Here is a 19,693-nt window from a genome sequence, read left to right as displayed (position 1 = left end):
GTAAAACAAAGGTCTGTATCATTAGCAATGATATACTATAGACTATTTTTCATCAGCACAAAGAACAAACTGAGATTGAAAGAAAAACTTGCATTTATATTTATAACACTTTTCACAATCGCTAGATGTCTCAAAGTACTTTACAGCCAATAAGGGTTAAATATTGACCAAGACATTGGGGATAACTCCCCTGCTCTTCCTCAAATTAAAACTGACAGCTTTTACATCCATGCACTTGCGCATGCGCCCCCCCCTCCCCCACCCTTAGGCTCTCAGTTATGCCACCCACTACCTCCCCACCCCATGAGGTCCATAAGCACCTAACACCCCCCTTCCATCTCACACCCCATCAGCATCCCCCCTCCCCTACCAGTCATGCAGTCCACCATGCCAAAGTAAGGGTAATTTTTTTCCCCCGAGAGTTGGTCACCCTGGATGGGGCTTCATTTTTAATACCTCATCCAAAACTTGGCACCTTTGACAGTGCAACATTCCTTCAGTACTGCATTGGAGTATCAGCTTTGATTTTTGCACTCAAGTCCTGGAGGGGGACTTGAGCCTAGAGGTACAAAGGTGAGAGTGGTACCAACTGAGCCATGGCTGATGCAGAAAACCTATTGGAAAACTTCAAAACGAACTCATCTGAAGCACTGAGATGTTTCTTGGAGATGTGATAAGACAGTATTTTAATGCAAGTTTTTCCTTTCTTCAAAAAGGGTATCACTTACTCTGTAGGTGTTATATGCTCGTAAATCTTGAAAGACCATCTCTTTAGCAGGCCTGGTGCTGTAGCAACACACGCTGGATGCAAACTGAATGAATGCTTCTCTAGCCATGTCTTCAGTGACGGTGGGAATACTGGGGAAGAGGGAACAAGAAGGAGGAATGAAGAGAAACAGAAAGATGTTATGATCTTTCTATGGAAGTTGGTAAATCTCAGGTTCCTCCAGGAGGACAGATCAGCAAGGAAACTTGACAGTTTTTCTCTCTCTGTTTAGGAGCTGTTTATTAGGCTGGTTTAATTGTAATTCATTTATGTTTTTTTGAATGGGATATTTGAGCCAATTGGATGCAAGTGTGACACACACTTTGCACATTTGGCACTTTCAAGCGTGATTGACGTGTTCAACACGTACCCTATGTTTAAATAGAGACAGGGTGCAAAATATAAATAATTAGCAAACAATTAATCACGATACAAACATAGCCATACCAAAACCCAGGCTGGAATTTTCCAGCCCCCCCACCGGCCCCCGCGGCGGGTTCCCCTGTGGCAGGTTCCCCTGTGGCAGGGCCGGTGAGCCGTTGAAATCTCCATTCACATTGGCGGGACCGGAAGATCCCGTCGGTGTGAGGGTCTGGAAAATTCCAGCTCCAAATTCAGAATTAGCAAAGATTAAAAAAACGGGCCTGAGGGATTTAAGCCCGTTGTAAAGTCAACTGAAAAAGTTTTAATTGCTGGGCTCTAAACAACCACTCGTAACTCTGGTGTCAGCGGTAGCACTGTTGCCTCGAGTCAGAAGAAGGAAGTCCCAATCCAGAGACTGAAGCAAAGAATCCAGGCCGACACTCCAGTGTCACACTGAAGGAGTGCTGCTTTGCCGAAGGTGCCATCTTTCAGAGGCAATCTGAAACCGAGGCCCCACCTACCCTCTCAGCTGGATGTAAAAGAGAAATCCCATGGCACTATTTGAAGAAGAGCAGGGATGCTGCTGACCTGGCCAACATTTATTCCTCAGCCAATGGGGCTACAGACATTTCCTCTTTGTGGGATCTCGCTGTGCATAAGCTGGCAGCTGTGTTTGCTGACATAACAACAGTGACTAGACTTCAAAAGTAATTCAGAGGCTGTACAATGACCCGAGGAAGTGAAAGGTGCTTTTTCTTCCACCTTGCCAAGCTGCTGCTGGTGAAGACAGTTTTCATGCAGTAATCCATGCACCATTTCAGCTCTGCTCCTGACATCAGAAAGGAGCCAAAGTGGTTCATTCTGATCTCTACTAGCAGGCCTACAAGCCTGCTAATGAAAGCCCAGGGGGTGACAGAGAACCCTGGGCGTTTCCCCATGCTCTCATTGGCTGGCTCACCTGCTCGGTGAATCAGACAGCGGTTTGAGTTCCTTTGACTTCCCTGTAAATGCGCGGACAGGTCTCAGGTTGCTCACTGCACTTTGCTGCTGTTTTCTTTCATCGGGTACCCCAGGAGCTGCCCTTCAGGCTTCAGGAGCCCTGCAAGCCCTCGGGGTGCAGGGCTAAAAATGGGATTCCAGTGGTGCAGGGTTAACTGTGCCTAGCCGGATTCAGGATCTCACCTCCATGCTTTCTGTGGAGAAGGCTCATACTTTGGTACTCCTTCTGCTATATTAATAGGCGGGAGAACATAGCTTCCCTCTGTAAATGAAAAGCAGACTATTAGGTTGTCAGTTGTAGAACCTAAGCATTCATCTTGAAGTCCCCCCCACCACCCACTGCTGCCAATTACCTCCTCACCTCACCCCACGCACTGGCAGCTTAGTTGGTTGAGACAGTGAGTGCTGAGCCACACAGATTGGGAAAATCCCAAATTTGAATGCTACTCTGTGCTCACCACAGTCGGGGCACTAAAATTAGATTCCGATAGATGTACCAAGAGGGTATAAAGAAGGTGACAGATTTCCCCATTCCTGATAGATGTCCAGTTACTCCTGTGGGAAGTGTGCACATTTAGAAGCAGAAAGGTTTGGCTTTAGCTGTGTTGCCTGCCACAGTCAAAGAGTCTGCTGGTGCTCAGCGTCAGGTCACTCCTGAGGAATGGCCACTTGGGCAAAGAACAAAGTACTGCAGTGAGAAGTCACTGGGTTCAGGAGAGGAGGATGGGAGAAATTTGAAGGAGCATTACTCTACTTTGATCCTACCCATTTTATTGTAGGCGAAAATGAATGTCACATTGATGCCCCAGTTTCATTGTGTATGTAGCCACAGTCTATCAGCTTGGCTCAGAAGTCCCTCCACTCAGAGTGGCCACACAATCTCGGCTGACATTCCAGTGCAGTATTAAGGGAGTGCTGCATTGTCAGAGATGTCGTACAGCAGATGCAACACAGGGGGAGGTTCTGTCTGCCTATTCCATTGCCCTGGGTGACAGTAAAAGATCTCATGGCACTATTCGAAGAGGAGCAGGGGCTTCTCGTAGTGTCCTGGCCAACATTCTACTCTCAACCCTACACCAGCACACAGTCTGTCCATTCCTCCCATTGCTGGGTGCAGGGTCTTGAGGAGTGCAAAATTAGCCACATGATAGAAATGTAAAGTCTTTCTTCCCCTGCTCATAGCAGACGGGCAGGACAACTGTCAATCCTTCAGCTGGCTATATAGCTGCCTCAGCTACTGTTAGCAGTTTCTGGGCCTTAACCCACAACCTCAGCATCAGTGGAAGGTGAATTTCAATTGGCACTAATAGGAAAGTTGCAAATGGGGTGTTGGGATCCTACCCCACTCCTTGAGCGAAGCCTCTGTTTAATTGAGGATGATGTTTGCAGTTGTGCGTAAGCTGCTACATTCAGATTTAGCTAACAAGCCCTCTGAACTTATGCCTCTTACCGCCACCTGCTGCGATTCCTTCATACCCAACCACGTCATCCAGCATATCAACCGGCGGTGCTGATGCCCATTCCTCATCCGGTGGGGCCTCTGGGAAAGCTGCAAAGGAAGTGGCATTTGCTTTCACTGATTATCTGATTGAATTGCTCACACTGTAGCAACCGCCTTCATGAAGCAAACTTGACTAGTCATTAAAGGGATGCACTAACCCTTATAAATTCACTACTGTCTTTCACCATCACTGTATGTTTCATATAATTCACAGAAACAGGCCATTCAGCCCAACTTGTCCATCCATTTGTTATGCTCCACATGCACCTCCTCTCAACACTCTTCACCTAATCCTATCAGCATGTTCCTTTCTCCCTTGTGTCTGATCCACTTGTGGGTCTATTAACAGATGCTGCAACATCAGTGATGTGCTTTTAAGCTGCTTAAAAATAGCCAAGGGGATTTTTTAAAACAACTTTTCCTGCACTGGCTCAAGGCCTGACTTTACTTTGAAGTGTGATGTGCGGCCCTGGGACTCTGGATGGGATTTTCCCGGGCACATGGAGGCGGCTCCGGAGGCAGATGCAGAGAGGGCGAGGGTGGGGTAGGGTGTGTGGAAATTCAGAACAACACGTGTCGGGTTAGCTCTCCGATGTGTTCCCACCTCCGTGCTACTTTGATGGAGGTGGGCTCCCAGCAGCAGTGGGTACCTGCCTGTCTGTACGGGTACACTTCCAGTCCTGCAGTTCTTAGGGGTTGGAGAATTGTGCCAATGACTTCATATCCCCATCCCTGACCCACAGTCCTCAGGAGAAAGCCCCACAATGGGAGAGAGCCGGATGGTGGAATTACCCCTCCGCTTTAATATCCAGAGCACGGTTTTCATGGAGAAATCTCCTACCATGCTGTTTAACGCAGGAGATTGCAATGGGATCTGTTTCCTCACCAAGTAACAACTCAACAGCTGTCTGCACCAGAAAGGTGACCACAGTAAGGGGAAGCTCTTCTCTCTGCTTATCCTTTCTACATCCAGGGAGTGCTGTTCCTCTTGGGTCTTGTAGCATCGAAATCCCCTCCAACTGGGAAATTTATGGAACATAATTTCAAACCCATGGACATGTTCTGACCTCATGATTGGAACTCTAAATTTCAGAAAGATAAGCTGCAGTCAGCAGTACAAGGCTGGGCAGCAAGGGGTTAATTCGGATACTTAATGAAAACACAGTGACTCATCAAAAGGGTTTGGACATTGACTAATGCGATCAAGAAGTCTGTTTACCCAATACAATGGCACAAAGGACATATCATCAATACAATATGCTCAAGGAATTATTCAACCACCACAGACAATAGTACTGGAATAGGGTCATTAACTTTGGAGCCAGGTGCTGTTACTGTGCCATCTCAAACAGCAGGAGAGTTGCTCATACAATGAGAACTGATAATATTCGTCTGAATACATCTTCCATGGAAAACCCTGTGTTGCTTCAGCCAGCAGCAGCTGATGATATTTGCCTGGACTTTGCGTCGAATCAACTAAATGGACATTGGAACAACAGAAATATGTTTTGACATGCCCGAGTTAAATTATTATAAAAGCAGAGCACATCTAAGTATCTGGGCTGCAGCTGGAAGGAGGGTTGAGTCTGGTCACCTTGACTCAGGCCTACAGTCAACACCGTACACACCAGCCGTGTTGGGGATTGTAAGTGTTTTCGGCCATATCATGGTGATACTGGCCTCAGGGTTTTGAGCTGCAGTTGGAAGAAGGGTTGAGTTTAATCACCTTGACTCAGGCCTACAGTCAACACCTGACGGACCAGTGATATTGGACTGAAGGTTTTGTAAAGGTTTGAGATGAAAACTTGGTGTTTTTTGCAGGTACCTTGTAACTTGTTTCAGCCGTATCTTGGTGATATTGGCCTGAGGTTTTCTTTCTTAAGGTTTCAGGATAGCACGTGGTGTTTTGCCTGTGTTTTTGTAAGTTTTAACCGAGTCATTGTGACTTTGTGTCGAGCATTGGGTTGTTTTAAATTTTGGGTTTTGTATTGTGGGGTTGTGGGTGATTCAATAAAGTAATTGTGAATTATCAGAAGAAACTTGTCTCGCTGGTCATTCTGTTCAAGCCATACACTTGTAAGTCTGGTGTCACGAACTTGAGTGTAGGGAGGGTCTCTGAGGGAAAAGGGGAACCCCTACAATCTTTGTTCTCATTTAACTACATTTGTTTACAGGTTAAGCCAGATGTACTGGGAAGGCTCAGAATATAGCTGGGTGTGGGTTTCCCCAAAGACTTCACTTGCTGATCTGAGCATTTGTCTTGAGCAACATTCAGCTTCCTTATTCTTGCCTTTAATGACCATAAGAGCTCCCTCCACATCTTAGTAATTCCTCTCTGTTTTTTCAAAAGCAAACTCCAGTCAGAAAAAGTCCTTCACAAAACGAGACCATCCTCTCAGACAAAGCCAGCCAACTGGATGCAATATATGAAAATGTTCTGAGGCCAGACGCTGTGGCTTAGAAACAGGCTTTGAATGTGCAGCTGTAGTTTATTCTGTGTAAAATATATGTACCATGGGTCAGATAGCGTTAGAAAATTACCACCTCATTTGCAACTACAACTGCAAATTAGCTTTACAGTAAGAGACTCAGGCAATGTAATGAGACAAATCTACAAGTCTGCCTTGCTTCAGCTCCTTCTGCATTGCTGTCATCCTCACTTGGTTTCACTAGGATGGAGGCCACATTACTTTAAAGCAGAACAACATGTGACCAAATTAGAATTCCCATTCCCTTCCCCCAACCAGCTTCATAAAACTGATTAAAGGTGATGAAAGATCAAACATATCAGGAAAGGGTCGACAGGCTGGGTCTCTTTTCTCCTGAAGAAGGCTGAGGAGTGACCTAATAGAAGTCTTTAAAATTATGGAAGGTTTAGATAGAGTGGATGTGGAGAGAGTGGGAGGAATTTTCTGGCCCTGTCGCAGAAGGGGTGGGGCAGGAAAATGTGGCAAGCCATTCAAAAGTCCATTGGTTTTGGCCGCACTGGAAAATTCCAGCCAATGTTTTCTCTGGTGGAGGAGAGCGTACCAGAAGCCATCAATTTGAAATAGTCACCAAGAAAATTCAGAAGAAACTCCTTTACCCAAAGAGTGGTAAAAATGTGCAACTCGCTGACGCAGGGAGTGGTTGAAGCAAGTAGATGCATTTAAGGGGAAGCTAGGCATATGAGGGAGAAGGGAATGGAGGGTTACAATGGATTTAGATAAGAAAAGATCGGAAGAGATTCAAGTGGGGCATAAACACTGGCATGGACCAGTTGGGCTATATGGCCTGTTTCTGTGTCATAATTCCTAAGGATGTGCGGCTAAAAGCGCTGATGAAGCTGATTAAGGCAATCCCTTTGTAGGGTACCACTTCCATAACTCAGAACTGTTTAGCAGTGTATTTCTGAACTTGGTTAGCCACACTCCTGTCTCTGAGTGAGGAGGTCACTTGCATTCCTTTCCTATCTTCTTTTTCCCCAGATAATATTGGCTCCTTGCAGGGTTCACCAGTGCCAGTCACTCACCAGGAACTCTCCTAGGCAACCATTAATTTGTGCCTTGGACAGTGAGCCAGCCAGCTATGCAAATGCGAGGGAAGGGAAAGGTCTGAGTACTACACCTGAGCTTGATCCAGCCATCATTCAACCTACACTGGGGCACTGGTTAGCCATCAGGAGAGCGAGGCTTGGCCAGTTTGTCTCTCTCTCCCACATCCTGAAAACCAGAGGGAGCTACATTTGCCAATCTCTTTCATTTGAGTACAGGGGTCAGCTCTTCTCTTACACCAAATGAAGAAATTCCCATCAAAAACTCGGTGCTCCTCCAGCTCTGGCATCTTGCACATCCTCAATTTCCTTCCCAAACACACCACCCTACTCTCCCCACCCCACCCCACCATGGGTGGGTGTGCCGTCAGGGGTCTTAGCTCTTGAATTCTCTCACAAAACCTTTCCACCTCTCTACCTTTCTCTTCTCCTTCAACTTATCGCTTTGACCAAACTTTTGGTCGTCTGTTCTAATATCTCCTTATGTAACTCGGTGTCAAATTTTGTTTGATAATACTCCTGTGAAGTGCATTGGGATGCTGTACAACGTTAAAGGAGCTATATAATTACAAGTTGTTGTTGGGGTAGGTTAGGCACTAGGTAAAGCTCCCTCTGCATTGCCCCAATATACCTTAATTCCCCCAAGAAGACAACATTTTTATTTGTCACAGCTTTGTGACCATCCTTTGTAGGTGATGCTCCACCAGAATGGGTTTATAATCGTTCAGGTTCCACACTAAACTGGTTAAAAATAATGTGGAAATATTTCACTAAACCTTTCCAATGGATTTCCTTGTATCCCATCTTGAAGAATATATTGAAGAGTCAATAGCACGATCAGGGATTCTCAGCAGAGAGTGACATTCACAGCAAATTACCCGCGATCGCCCTAGATGTGCTTCCTATGAGCGTCACCTCACACAAGTAGTGGCCCTTTAATACTTTAAGTTAATTCAGACTTAGGCTTTACCTGCAGCTGTAGATGCTGGTAAAGACTCGGGGGACGTAGATCCATAGTGATCGTGAGGTCCAGTGTCACTGAAACAAAAAAACAGGAATTGATCAGTGTGAATTGAAGGCTACTGTACTCATCCCCATCATGTGTATAATCAGCTTGGTTTGGACATACTGGGGATGCCCAAATCAAACCATGTCCTTTTTTGCCAAGTACATTCCACTATCTATCGTAACAGAATTGTTAGCATAGGGATCTTAAAGGAAGAAAAAGGTACTTGCATTTCTATAGCGCCTTTCATAAGCATAGGATGTTCAAAAGCACTTTACTGCTGTAATGTAGGAAACGCTGCAGTGAATTTGCACACGGTAAGATCCCATAAATAGAAATTAAATAATCAATCAGATAGTATGTTTAGGTGGTGTTGGTTGAAGGATAAATATTGGGCAGGGCACTGGGGTGACCTGTTGTGTTCTTCTTCAAATACTGTATTTAAGGGGAACCTAGATAAGCATATAGAGGACAAAGGAAGAGAAGGACCTATTAAGGGGTTAGATGAAGAATGGGGGGAGGAAGTTTGGATCAAGCATAAACATTGACATGGGCCAGTTGAGCCAAGTGGCATGTTTCTGCGTTGTGTGTACCTTGCAGTGCCACAGGATCTTTTGCCATGTGCTGTAGGTACACCCACAGTCCTGTTGGGAAGGGAGTTCCAGGATTTTGATCCAGCGACAGTGAAGGAACGGCAAAAATTTCCAAGTCAGGATGGTTTGTGCAGCGGGAAGTTGAAAAAGCTATGAGGGGCAAAGAGGGATTATGAGAAAAGATCAGAGATAACAGAAAAGAGAACTCAAAAATCTTTTAGGGGCAAGAAAGGAAATCCTCCTGCGGAGGCAGAGACAATGACTGCAGTGCTGAATGGGTACTGTGTATCTGGAGCACAAAACACTGGTCTGGCCTCAGGCGGAGTACTGCATCCAGTTCTGGGCACCACACTTTAGGAAGCGTGTGAAGGCATTAGACAGTGTACAGGGAAGGTTCACCAGAATGGTTCCAGGGATGAGGAACTTCAGTTAATTTGATAGACTGGAGAAGTTGGGACTGTTCTCCTTGGGGAAAGTGAAGATTGAGAGGAGATCTGATGAAGGTATTCAAAACCATGAAGGGTCCGGACAGAGTAGATATGGAACAAGTACAGGAGAAATGAGGACAATTATTTTCATACAGGGGGCTGTAATGATATGGAACAGACAACCTGGCCTTTCAAAAGGCCTGTACTTGAAGAGAACTAATTTGCAGCGCTATGGGGAAAAGGCTGGGGCGTGGGACTAAATTCTACAGCTGTCTCAAATAGCAGGCACAGGCACAATGAACTGAACAGAAGAATCTGTGATTCTTGTCCTATCTGTATACCCATGTTGTATTGGGAAAGGTTTGGTGTTTGTTACGTTATGAAGCAGATTTGCAGCTGTTTATGTGGTGAGGCATATCCTTTTTTTAAATCACTTGGCCCCAGGCTTATTTTGGGCAACCAGGGGAAGTAGTTAAGTTTCCGTATGCATATAAATCAGAGACAAAGCGAGAGACAGGAAAAGTGAGATCCACATGAGCAGATTCAGACACATACACATGCAGAGAAACAAAGACAGAATAGAATGGAAAAGGCACATAGCCATAAATGCACACAGTCAGTCACACACACACATACATACACACACACACACACACACGGATGGACAGACAATTTAGCATTTCGAAAGCTTTGAGAAAATGTCAATGCACACTAATCCTATAACTTAGTGCGTCGGGAACAAAAACAAAAATAAAAATAAAAATACCTGGAAAAACTCAGCAGGTCTGACAGCATCTGCGGAGAGGAACACAGCTAACGTTTTGAGTCCGTATGACTCTTCAACAGAAGATTTGGTAAAAGTGTTTAAGGTTGGAGAACATGGAGTCAAGACAGGTTTTACTTCAGAATACAGGGTTCAGCAAGAAATGATTCGGGTTTAAAATTAAGAATAGTAAAAAGAGAACGAGAAAGTCAGGAAAAACTGTTAAAGGTGTGAACAGACAAGCAAAGGTGGTGAGAAGAAAATAAGAATTTCATTTATATGATGTTTTTCATGATTTCAGGGTGGCTCAAAGCTGTGGGGACTATAAAGCTTGGTAGAGGATAAACTGTAAAACCTGAAAGAAGCAGTTGTGTGGAGGGGCCGACTAGCACAAGCACTATGGTTGACAGGGCCCTCAGCCATGTCCAACCCATCTCCCGTGCCTCTGCCCTCACACCTTCCCCTCCCTTCCAGAACCATGAGAGGGTCTCCTTGTCCTCACTTTTCACCCCACCAGCCTCTGCATTCAAAGGATCATCCTCCACCATTTCCACCAACTCCAGCATGATGCCATCACCAAACACATCTTTCCCTCTCCCTCCCCGTCAGCATTCCATAAGGACCATTCCCTCCAGGACACCCCGGTCCACTCCTCCATCGCCCCAGCACCTCAACCCCCTCCCACGGCACCCTCCCATGCAACTGCAGAAGGTGCAACACCTGCCCCTTTACCTCCTCCCTCCTCACCGTCCAAGGGCCCAAACACTCCTTTCAGGTGAAGCAGAGTTTCACTTGCACCTCCTTCAATTTGGTCTACTGCATTCGCTGATCCCAATGCCGTCTCCTCTACATTGGAGAGACCAAATGCAGACTGGGTGACCGCTTTGCGGAACACCTTCGGTCTGTCTGCAAGCATGACCCAGACCTTCCTGTCGCTTGCCATTTCAACACCCCACCCTGCTCTCATGCCCAAATGTCCATCCTTGGCCTGCTGCAATGTTCCAGTGAAGCCCAACGCAAACTGGAGGAACAGCACCTCATCTTCCAATTAGGCACTTTACAGCCTTCCGGACTTAACATTGAGTTCAACAATTTTAGACCATGAACTCTCTCCTCCAACTCACTTTCTTTTTAATCCCCTTTCTTCCACATTCATTTTTATTTTTTAATCCACTTATTTTATTTTTATTCTTATTCTTTTATTTGTAGTTTTATCCCCTTTTTTATCCCATTTTCTTTTCTTTTTTTCATTCAGTTCTGAATACTGTTGAGGAAAATAGTATCTTTGGGGAGTATAGCCAGGCCCAAATCCACGGCACCATGCTGGCTCAGCTGTGCAACAGAGGAGGAGGAAGAAGGCCAGAAAAGCAATAGTGATAGGGGACTTGATAGTTATGGGAACAGATGGGCGTTTCTGCAGCCACAGACATGATTGGATGGTATGTTGCCTCTTACCTGCCAGGGTCAAGGATGCTACTATGCGGCTGCAAGTGGGGAGGGTAAACAGCCAGAGGTCACTGTTCATACTGGTACCAACAACATCGGTAGAAAGAGGGATAAGGTCCTGCAGGTAGATTTTAAGCAGCTAGAAAGGAAATTAAAAAGTAGGACCTCAAAGATGGTAATCTTGGAATTACTCCTGATACCACACACTAGTGAGTACAGGACTGATTGTGTATTTGAACCAACGGCTGGACAGATGGTACATAAGGGAGGGCTTTAGATTCCTGGGCCATTGGGACCAGCTCTGGGGAAGATGGGTACAAGCTGAACAGATTGCACCTCAACAGGGCTAGGGCCAATATCATAGTGGGCAGGTTTGCTAGTGCTGTTAGGGAGGGTTAGACTACCTTGGCAGAGAGATGGAAACCTGAACGTAGATTCAGAAGGACCAGAAACAAAGTTGGAAATGGACGACATTAAATTAGTAAACGAGCAAACAAGGGCTGGAAAATAGACAACAAAGGAGTTTGGCAGTGCTTAATGTTATATACCTCATTGCAAGGAGTCTAGTGAATAAGGCAGATGAGCTGAGGCACAGACAGAAACTTGGAAGTAGAGTGTAGCCATTACAGAAGCATGGCTTAAAAAAAGGCATGGATGACAGCTCAACATTCCTGTTACAGGATTTTCAGATGGGATAGAGAGGGAGATAAAAGGTTGGGGGTGGTCGCAATATTGATTAAGGAAACAATTATAGCTATGAGGAGGGATAATATGCCAGAAGGATCATCAAATGAGACCATGTAGGTTGAACTGAGGATCAATAAAGGGGCAATTACACTACAGGTGGTATATACTATAGACCTCCAAATAGCCAGAGAGAAATAAAAGAGCAAATATAGAGGCAAATTGCTGAAAGGTGAAAAACAAAAAGACAATAATAGTAGGGTATTTCAACTACTCTCATGTTAATGGGGATAAAATCAGTGCTAAAGGTACAGAGGGCACAGAATTCTTCAAATGTATTAAGGAGAACTTTGTTAGCTAGTGCATAGCAAGTCCAAAAGGGAAGGGGCAGTTCTGGACTTAGTTTTAGGGAATGAAGCTGGGCAGCTGGAAGGGGTATGAATGAGAGAGCATTCTGATGGCAGGGATCATAATTCAGCAAAATTTAGCTTGGTTGTGGAAAAGCCTAACCTTGCTGGTGGGCAAATTATTGAAAAAGGTTTTAATGGACATTATAAATCGTCATTTAGAAAGGCATGGATTAATGAAAGACAGTCAGCATGGATTTGTTAAGGGAAGGATGTGTCTGAAAAACTTGATTGAATTTTTTGAGGAGGTAACAAGGAGGGTCAACGAGAATGGCTCATTTTATGCAGCCGACATGGATTTTAGCAAGGCTTTTGACATGGTCCCACATGGCAGGCTGATCAGAAAATTAAAAGCTCCTGGGATCCATGGGCAAGCTGGATCCAAAACTGGCTCAGTGGCAGCAAGGAAAGAGCTATGGTCAGTGGGTGTTTTTGTGACTGGAAGGTTGTTTCAATAATTTAGACTTAAATGTAGGGAGCATGATTAAGACGTTTGCAGATGATACAAAAATTGGTCGCATTGTTGAAAACGAGGATGAAACTGCAGCACGGTGTGCAGAAAAGAGGCCAAAAAATTCAGGCTGGGATTTTCCGGCCCCGTAACAGCAGGACCTGCCACGGGAGATTCAGCAGCCCAGCCAAAAGTCCACGTGACTGGGTGATCCCGATGGTGGGCAGGGTCGGAAAATCCCATCCTCAATCTGGAGAAGTGTGAGATAATGTATTTGGGGAGGCCAAACAAGGCAAGGGAATACACGATAAACAACTGGATTCTGAAAACTGAGGAGGAAGAGAGGGACCTTGGTGTGCATGTGCACAGACCCCTGAAGGTAACAATGCTGATAGATAAATTGGTTAAGAAGGCAGAGGGGATACTTTCCTCTATTAACCAAGGAACGGAATATAAGAACAGAAAGGTTACACTAGAACTGTACAAAACGCTAGTGAGGCCGCAGCTAGAGTGCTGCATGTAGTCCTGGCTACTGCATTACAGGAAGAATTTGATTGCACTAGAGAGGATATAGAGGAGCAAAGAACTTTAGGAAAGATTGAATAAGCTGAGTTGTTTTCTTTGGCACAGAGGAACCTGAGCTCCTCAATTTATCATGTCCATTAAAGCTTTTTTCAATAATTTGAGTTGCACAAAATTATGAGAGGCCTAGATAGAATGGACAGGGAGGACCTATTAAGAGTGGATAGGAAGGATCTGTTTCCCTTAACAGAAAAGACAATAACCAAAGCAGATAGATTTGAAGTGATTGGCAAAAAGACTGGAGGAGAGTTGAGGAGCACTTATTTCGCCCAGAAGATGGTGGGTGTCCACCTCACTGCCTGAAAGGGTAGTAGAGGCAGAAACCCTCATCACATTTAGAAATACTGTAAGGAACATATCTTTTTATTTCTGTTGGACAGTTGCAAAGGACATATCTTTTTATTTTCTGTTGGATTGTGGATATTAAAATTACAATGGCTACAGGTTGAAAGACATGTCCACTGGAACAGGATGAGAGATATATAAAATGTTGCAATCCTGGAACAGAGTGTGCCATAAAAGATAGGATGGTGCCGGAAAGGAGTCCTGGACCAAGGGAACTGCATGGCAACAGCATTTTAATTGGCTCCTGACCAGGCGACAAGGTTTTGAGTGAGAAGCAATGCAGCTGAATAGCTCCTAGCCTGAAAGGAACAAGACCTAAAACCTCTTTCTCCTGCATGTGGAATATTCCAGTAATTCCACAATAATAGCTAGCTGGCTTTTTCTTCTCAAATCTCTATAACCTGCTCTCTCTCTGAAAACCCCTGTCAAGAGGCAAAGGAAAAAATCACTGTTAGACACATTGAAAGGCAAGTGCTCAACCAGTGAACTAAATACTGAAAGTGCTGGAAGACCACCTCGTGTCATCAACAAAGAACTGAAAGGAATTTGGAAGACATCGATCAAAATCAATCCATCGAGTCCTGTACTCTGGAATTGGTGCTATTGAACTGTTTTATCCCACCCTTAAAATCCATGTTTTGTGCATCTTATGTGCCTTGTGTGTGTGTGTGTGTGTGTGTGTAGGGATTTAAGAAGAGGGTAGAGTTTAGGTTATAGTGTTAGAAATTAGCAGTTCATATTTCTTTCTTTTGCCACTGGTTAACAACAGTTTGTTCAATAAACAGTTATTTACTGATTAAGTTTACAAACCTGGTGCTCGTATTCTGTTAATCTAAATTAAACAGTTAAGTAGAATTGGGGCAATCTGGCGATTTGATCAAACTTTTCACAGCTGTCGCGGCTCTGGGAACAGTGAGGCTTGATATTACAGCGCACTGTCCCCAGCGAGTCGTGACAATACTGGGATATGCACTTAAAGTGCTGTAAACTACAGGGTTATGACCAAGAGCTAAAAAGTGGGATTAAACTGGATCGCTCATTTTCGTTTGACACAGAAATTACATGCCAATTGGACTCCTTCTGTGCTGAAAATTTCCTATGTTGAAAGATGACTCACAGACAATGAAGAACTCTTGACATGTAGACACTGTTGTAATGTAGCACAGCAAACTCCCACAAACAGCCATGTAATAATGACCAGCTGTTCAGTTTTGGTTTAAATGTTGCCCCGGGCACTGGGAAAAACTCCCCTGTTCTTTGAATAATGTCATGGAATCTTTTACATCCAACAGAGAGGGTAGACGGGCCTTCAGTTTAACGCCTCACCCAAACGACAGCATCTCCAACAGAGCAGCACTTTCTCAGTGCTCGAGATTCTAAAGTACAACCTGAACCCATGAGCTTCTGACTCAGAGGTGAGAGTGTTACCAGTGCAACACAGCTGCCATGATTAATTAATATCAGCAGAGAAAAAGTATTGGAGAAACTTAAAGGATTAAAAGCTGACAAATCCCCTATATCCTAGGGTTCTAAAAGGTAGCTGCAGTGAATGCACTAATTATGATTTTCTAAAATTCCCTAGATTCTAGAATACTTCCAGCAGATTGGAAGCAAATGTCACACCGTTATTCGAGAAAGGAGGGAGAGAGCATTCGGGGAACTACAGGCCAGTTAGGCTGACATCAGACATGGGGAAAATGTCAAAATCCAATATTAAGGAACTCAGAAAATCATAACACGATCAGACAGAGTCAACATGGTTTCTGAAAGGGAAATCATGTTTGACAAATTTATTAGAGCTTTTTGAGGATGTAACTAGTCGGGTAGATAAAGGGGAGCCAGTAGATGTCATATACTTATTTCCAAAAGGCATCTGAAAAGGTGCCACACTATAGGTTAAAATGCAAGATAAGAGCTCATGGAATTGGGGGTAATATATTACCATGGATGGAGGATTGGCTAACAGACAGGAAACAGAGAATAGGAACACATGGGACATTTTCAAGCAGGCAGGCTGCAACTAGTGTAGTGCCACAAGGATATGTGCTGGGGCCTCAGCTATTTACAATCTATATTAATGACTTAGGCAAAGAGACAGAGAGTAATGTATCCATATTTTATGACAATCCAAAGCTAGGTGGGAATGTAAGCTGTGTGGAGGACACAAAGAGGCTACAAAGAGATATAGACAGGTTAAATGAGTGGGCAACAAAGTGGCAGATGGAGTATGATGTCGTTAAGTGTGAGTATATTCACTTTGGTAGTAGGAACAGAAAAGCAGAATATCTTTCTAAAAGGCGTGAAATTTCTAAATGTTGATGTTCAGAGAGACTTGGAGATGAGAAATGGAGATGAGGCAGAAGATTAGCCATGATTGTACTGATTACTGGAGCAGGCTGAAGGGGCTGTATGGTCTATTCCTGCTTCTATTTCTTATTACTTTACATAGGATTACTTAGGATACTCAGGATATATGGTGCAGAAACAGGTTAATTGGCCCAAACAGTTGGATTGTTGGTGTTTATGTTCCACTAAAGCCTCCACCATCTTTTCTCTCTGAGACTTGTACAAGGAGCACAGAAAGTTAGCATGCAGGTACAGCAAGAAATTAGGAAGACAAATGGCACACTGACCTTTATTGTAAGGCAATAGACTGCAAGAATAACAAAGTTTTTCTACAATTATATAGGGCTTTAGTGAGCCCACATCTGGAGTACTGTAAGCAGTTTTATTCTCCGTATTTAAGGAAAGATATAATTGTCTTGGAGATGGTACAGTGAAGGTTCACTAGGTTGGTTCCAGGGATGAGAGGGTTGACCTATGATGAGAGGCTGAGTAAATTGGATTTATATTCTCTGGATTTTGGAAGAATGAGAGCTAATCTCATTGGAACATTCAATGTTCTGAAGGGGATTGACAGGGTAGACACTAAGAGGTTGTTTCCTCTGCCTAGTGAATCTAAATCATGGGGTAGGGGGGGATGGGTTGGGGGGAGGTGCACTCTCTCAGATTAAGAAGTTGATCACTTCAGACTGTGCTGAGGAGAAATTTCTGCAGTTGTGGGAATGTGAATCTTTTGAATTCTCTACCCCAGAGAATTGTGGAAGCTCCATTTTTGAGTAAATTCAAGGCTAAGGTAGACAGATTTTTAGCATATTAGGGATAAAACAGGCACGGAAATGGAGATGAGGCAGAAGATTAGCCATGATTGTACTGATTACTGGAGCAGGCTGAAGGGGCTGTATGGTCTATTCCTGCTCCTATTTCTTATTACTTTACATAGGATTACTTAGGATACTCAGGATATATGGTGCAGAAACAGGTTAATTGGCCCAAACAGTTGGATTGTTGGTGTTTATGTTCCACTAAAGCCTCCACCATCTTTTCTCATCTAAATCTATTATTGTAACCATCTACTCCCTTCTTCCTCAAATGCTTGTCTAGCTTCCCTTTAAATACATGAAAACTATTCGCTTCAGCCACCCTCTGTGGTAGCATATTCTTACCATTCTTTGGATAGATAGGGTTGCCAACCCTCCAGGATTGGCCTGGAGTCTCCAGGAATTGAAGATCAATCTCCAGGACATTACTGTGTGCAACCCTGGAGAAAAATCACTGGGACATTAAAAAGATTGGGTTTTTTGTCATTTTCTTTGAACATTTGTCTTTACCAGATATAAAAATATTGAAAATGGGGAAAAAAAGGCTGTTTGGCTGACAGTCAAGCATCATCAAATTGGGCAATGAGTCTTTTTGCTTTCCAATTGACGTAGGGAGGCAGTATGTCACAAGGATGGATATTTTGGCCGACTAACGGCTGGAATGTGGGGCAAGTTATGTGATGAAATCTCCAGGAATACATTTACTCACAGTTGACAACTCTAGGTAAAGAAGTTTCTTCTGAATTCCCTATTGGATCACTTGGGGTGACTATCTTATATTGATGGCCTCTAGTTACGCCCTTACTCACAAGAGGAAACATTCTCTCTGTACCCACTCTATCAAAACCTTTCACAATTTTAACGACCTCTATTAGGACACTCCCTCAGCTTCCTTTTTTCAAGAGAGAGGAGATCAAGCCTCTCAATTGTTAAAAACAAAAAACTACTGCGGATGCTGAAAATCCAAAACTAAAACAGAATTACCTGGAAAAACTCAGCAGGTCTGGCAGCATCAGCGGAGAAGAAAAGAGTTGACGTTTCGAGTCCTCATGACCCTTCAGCAGAACTCAGTTCAGTTCTGCTGAAGGGTCATGAGGACTCGAAATGTCAACTCTTTTCTTCTCCGCCGATGCTGCCAGACCTGCTGAGTTCTATCAATTGTTATGTCTTTTGTTGACAAGATTGGAAAAGTTCTGGTTAACAAACGGGATATGGTTATTGGATTTGGAAACGGATTTAGATTTAGGTCTGAAATGTTGTTCTGAGACCCCACCAACACAAGCGGAGTAAAAACCTCGGCATGTTCTGGTGGCCAATCCTGGCTGGAGGTATTCCCATTGGATTTATTACAGGGCCTCATGCCTCCAACTGCCCAACCTCACAATCCCACAGTTGACCACTGAACACATCTACACTCGAGAGTGCCGCGCCGTCCCACACCAACTGCAAAGCAAAGACACCCTACTATCCAACTGGGTGATTCTTGACTGCCAGTCAAACAATCTATCCTCGCCCCAGTACTTTTACAGTCAATAAGGGAGTGTTTAAAGAAAACCAGAAAAACACAATTTTTTTTCTTCAAGTTTTCATGTCGCGCCCTGAGGTGCTTCAAATGCAATCAAAGAACATCTGTATGGTTCCAATTTTAGTTTTTACATGAATTTTCCTGCCCAGTTGCTCACAGCAGTTTCCTACTCTAATTGGTGCAGACTTCACATCAATCCTGCTCCACTCTCCTGCATGTCGGCGCTAGCTGACCCCTGATCGCCCTGCTCGGACACACCATGGGTCCCACAACAAAGTCAAGCCTGTAACCCCTGCTGCTGCTGCTACCTGTTGCCTCTGGCCCCGTCAAAAGCCGGGGATCCTTGAATGGGGCGGAGAGCCCCCACCAGCCCCAGTAAAACCCTCGGGGAAGGAGGTCGGAGTCCGGTCGCTGCAATGTGCAATCGCCGCTTGACTGGACTAGCAACACAAACATTTACAAGAGGCCAGCTTGACTGTGGACCCTAAGCCGTCAGCACAAGGGGAGGACTGAAACTGCACCGAGAAAAAGTTGCTTAAGATTTGATTTGATTTTTTTTTACCTGAGAAGAGCTTGCTTTTCCATAGTTTGGGATGGAAGTCAGTGCTGGGCAGGTCACTGTGCCAGGTCAGGGCTCTTCTCCCCTGGTGACTCTCTGCTTCACTCTGTGGCCTCCAGGCTCAGTTAGTTTCGTTTCCTCCTTTCACCAGCACTCCTCCAGGTCTTCGCTAGATCCCCTCCTTCCTTTCCCTGAAGCAGCCTTTCAGAATCGGAATTATTCATTCAAGGGAGGCTCAGAGAGTAGCTAATGCACTGCCTCTATCTGAGCCGGAACAGAACGCCGGAAGTAAATTTATTTATCATTAAACGCACATCACAGGCACTGCAATTCAAACCTTTAGCTTCTTAATGTTTAACAGTTCAAACCCAGCCTTTTCCATTGTGTTACCCACCGGTTAAACACACACGGTCTTGGCTCCCTTGGACACCACTCCAAAGCCCCCTCACCCAAGTGTCAGCCCAAGCTATTAGAGGCATTGCACCTGCAGCCTGACCCAGCACCCAGCAGATCACCACACGCGGGCAGAGGTTCACATGTGAACAGGAGGAGACCATTTTGCCCCTTGAGCCAGTTCCGCCA

General features: G+C 44.5%; 1 protein-coding gene across 1 annotated transcript in view; it reads right to left on the bottom strand.

Annotated features, from left to right (window-relative positions):
- The window catches only part of LOC144681794 (protein SSUH2 homolog), a 40,612-nt gene extending 21,362 nt beyond the window's left edge, over positions 1-19,250 (bottom strand). The window contains exons 1-5 of the mRNA XM_078543801.1: positions 19,115-19,250; positions 8,132-8,199; positions 3,579-3,677; positions 2,312-2,390; positions 729-858 (exon numbers count right to left, since the gene is read on the bottom strand). Of these exons, the coding sequence (XP_078399927.1) occupies positions 729-858; positions 2,312-2,390; positions 3,579-3,677; positions 8,132-8,199; positions 19,115-19,137 (399 nt within the window). The 5' untranslated portion in view covers positions 19,138-19,250. The remainder of the gene's footprint in view (positions 1-728; positions 859-2,311; positions 2,391-3,578; positions 3,678-8,131; positions 8,200-19,114) is intronic.
- Between the last annotated feature and the right edge of the window lie 443 nt (positions 19,251-19,693).

Source organism: Cetorhinus maximus, chromosome 6, assembly GCF_964194155.1.
Source record: "Cetorhinus maximus chromosome 6, sCetMax3.hap1.1, whole genome shotgun sequence".
Lineage (NCBI taxonomy): Eukaryota > Metazoa > Chordata > Chondrichthyes > Lamniformes > Cetorhinidae > Cetorhinus > Cetorhinus maximus.
The sequence above is the reverse complement of the archived record's forward strand: the minus strand, read 5'-3'. Positions and strand labels throughout refer to the sequence as shown.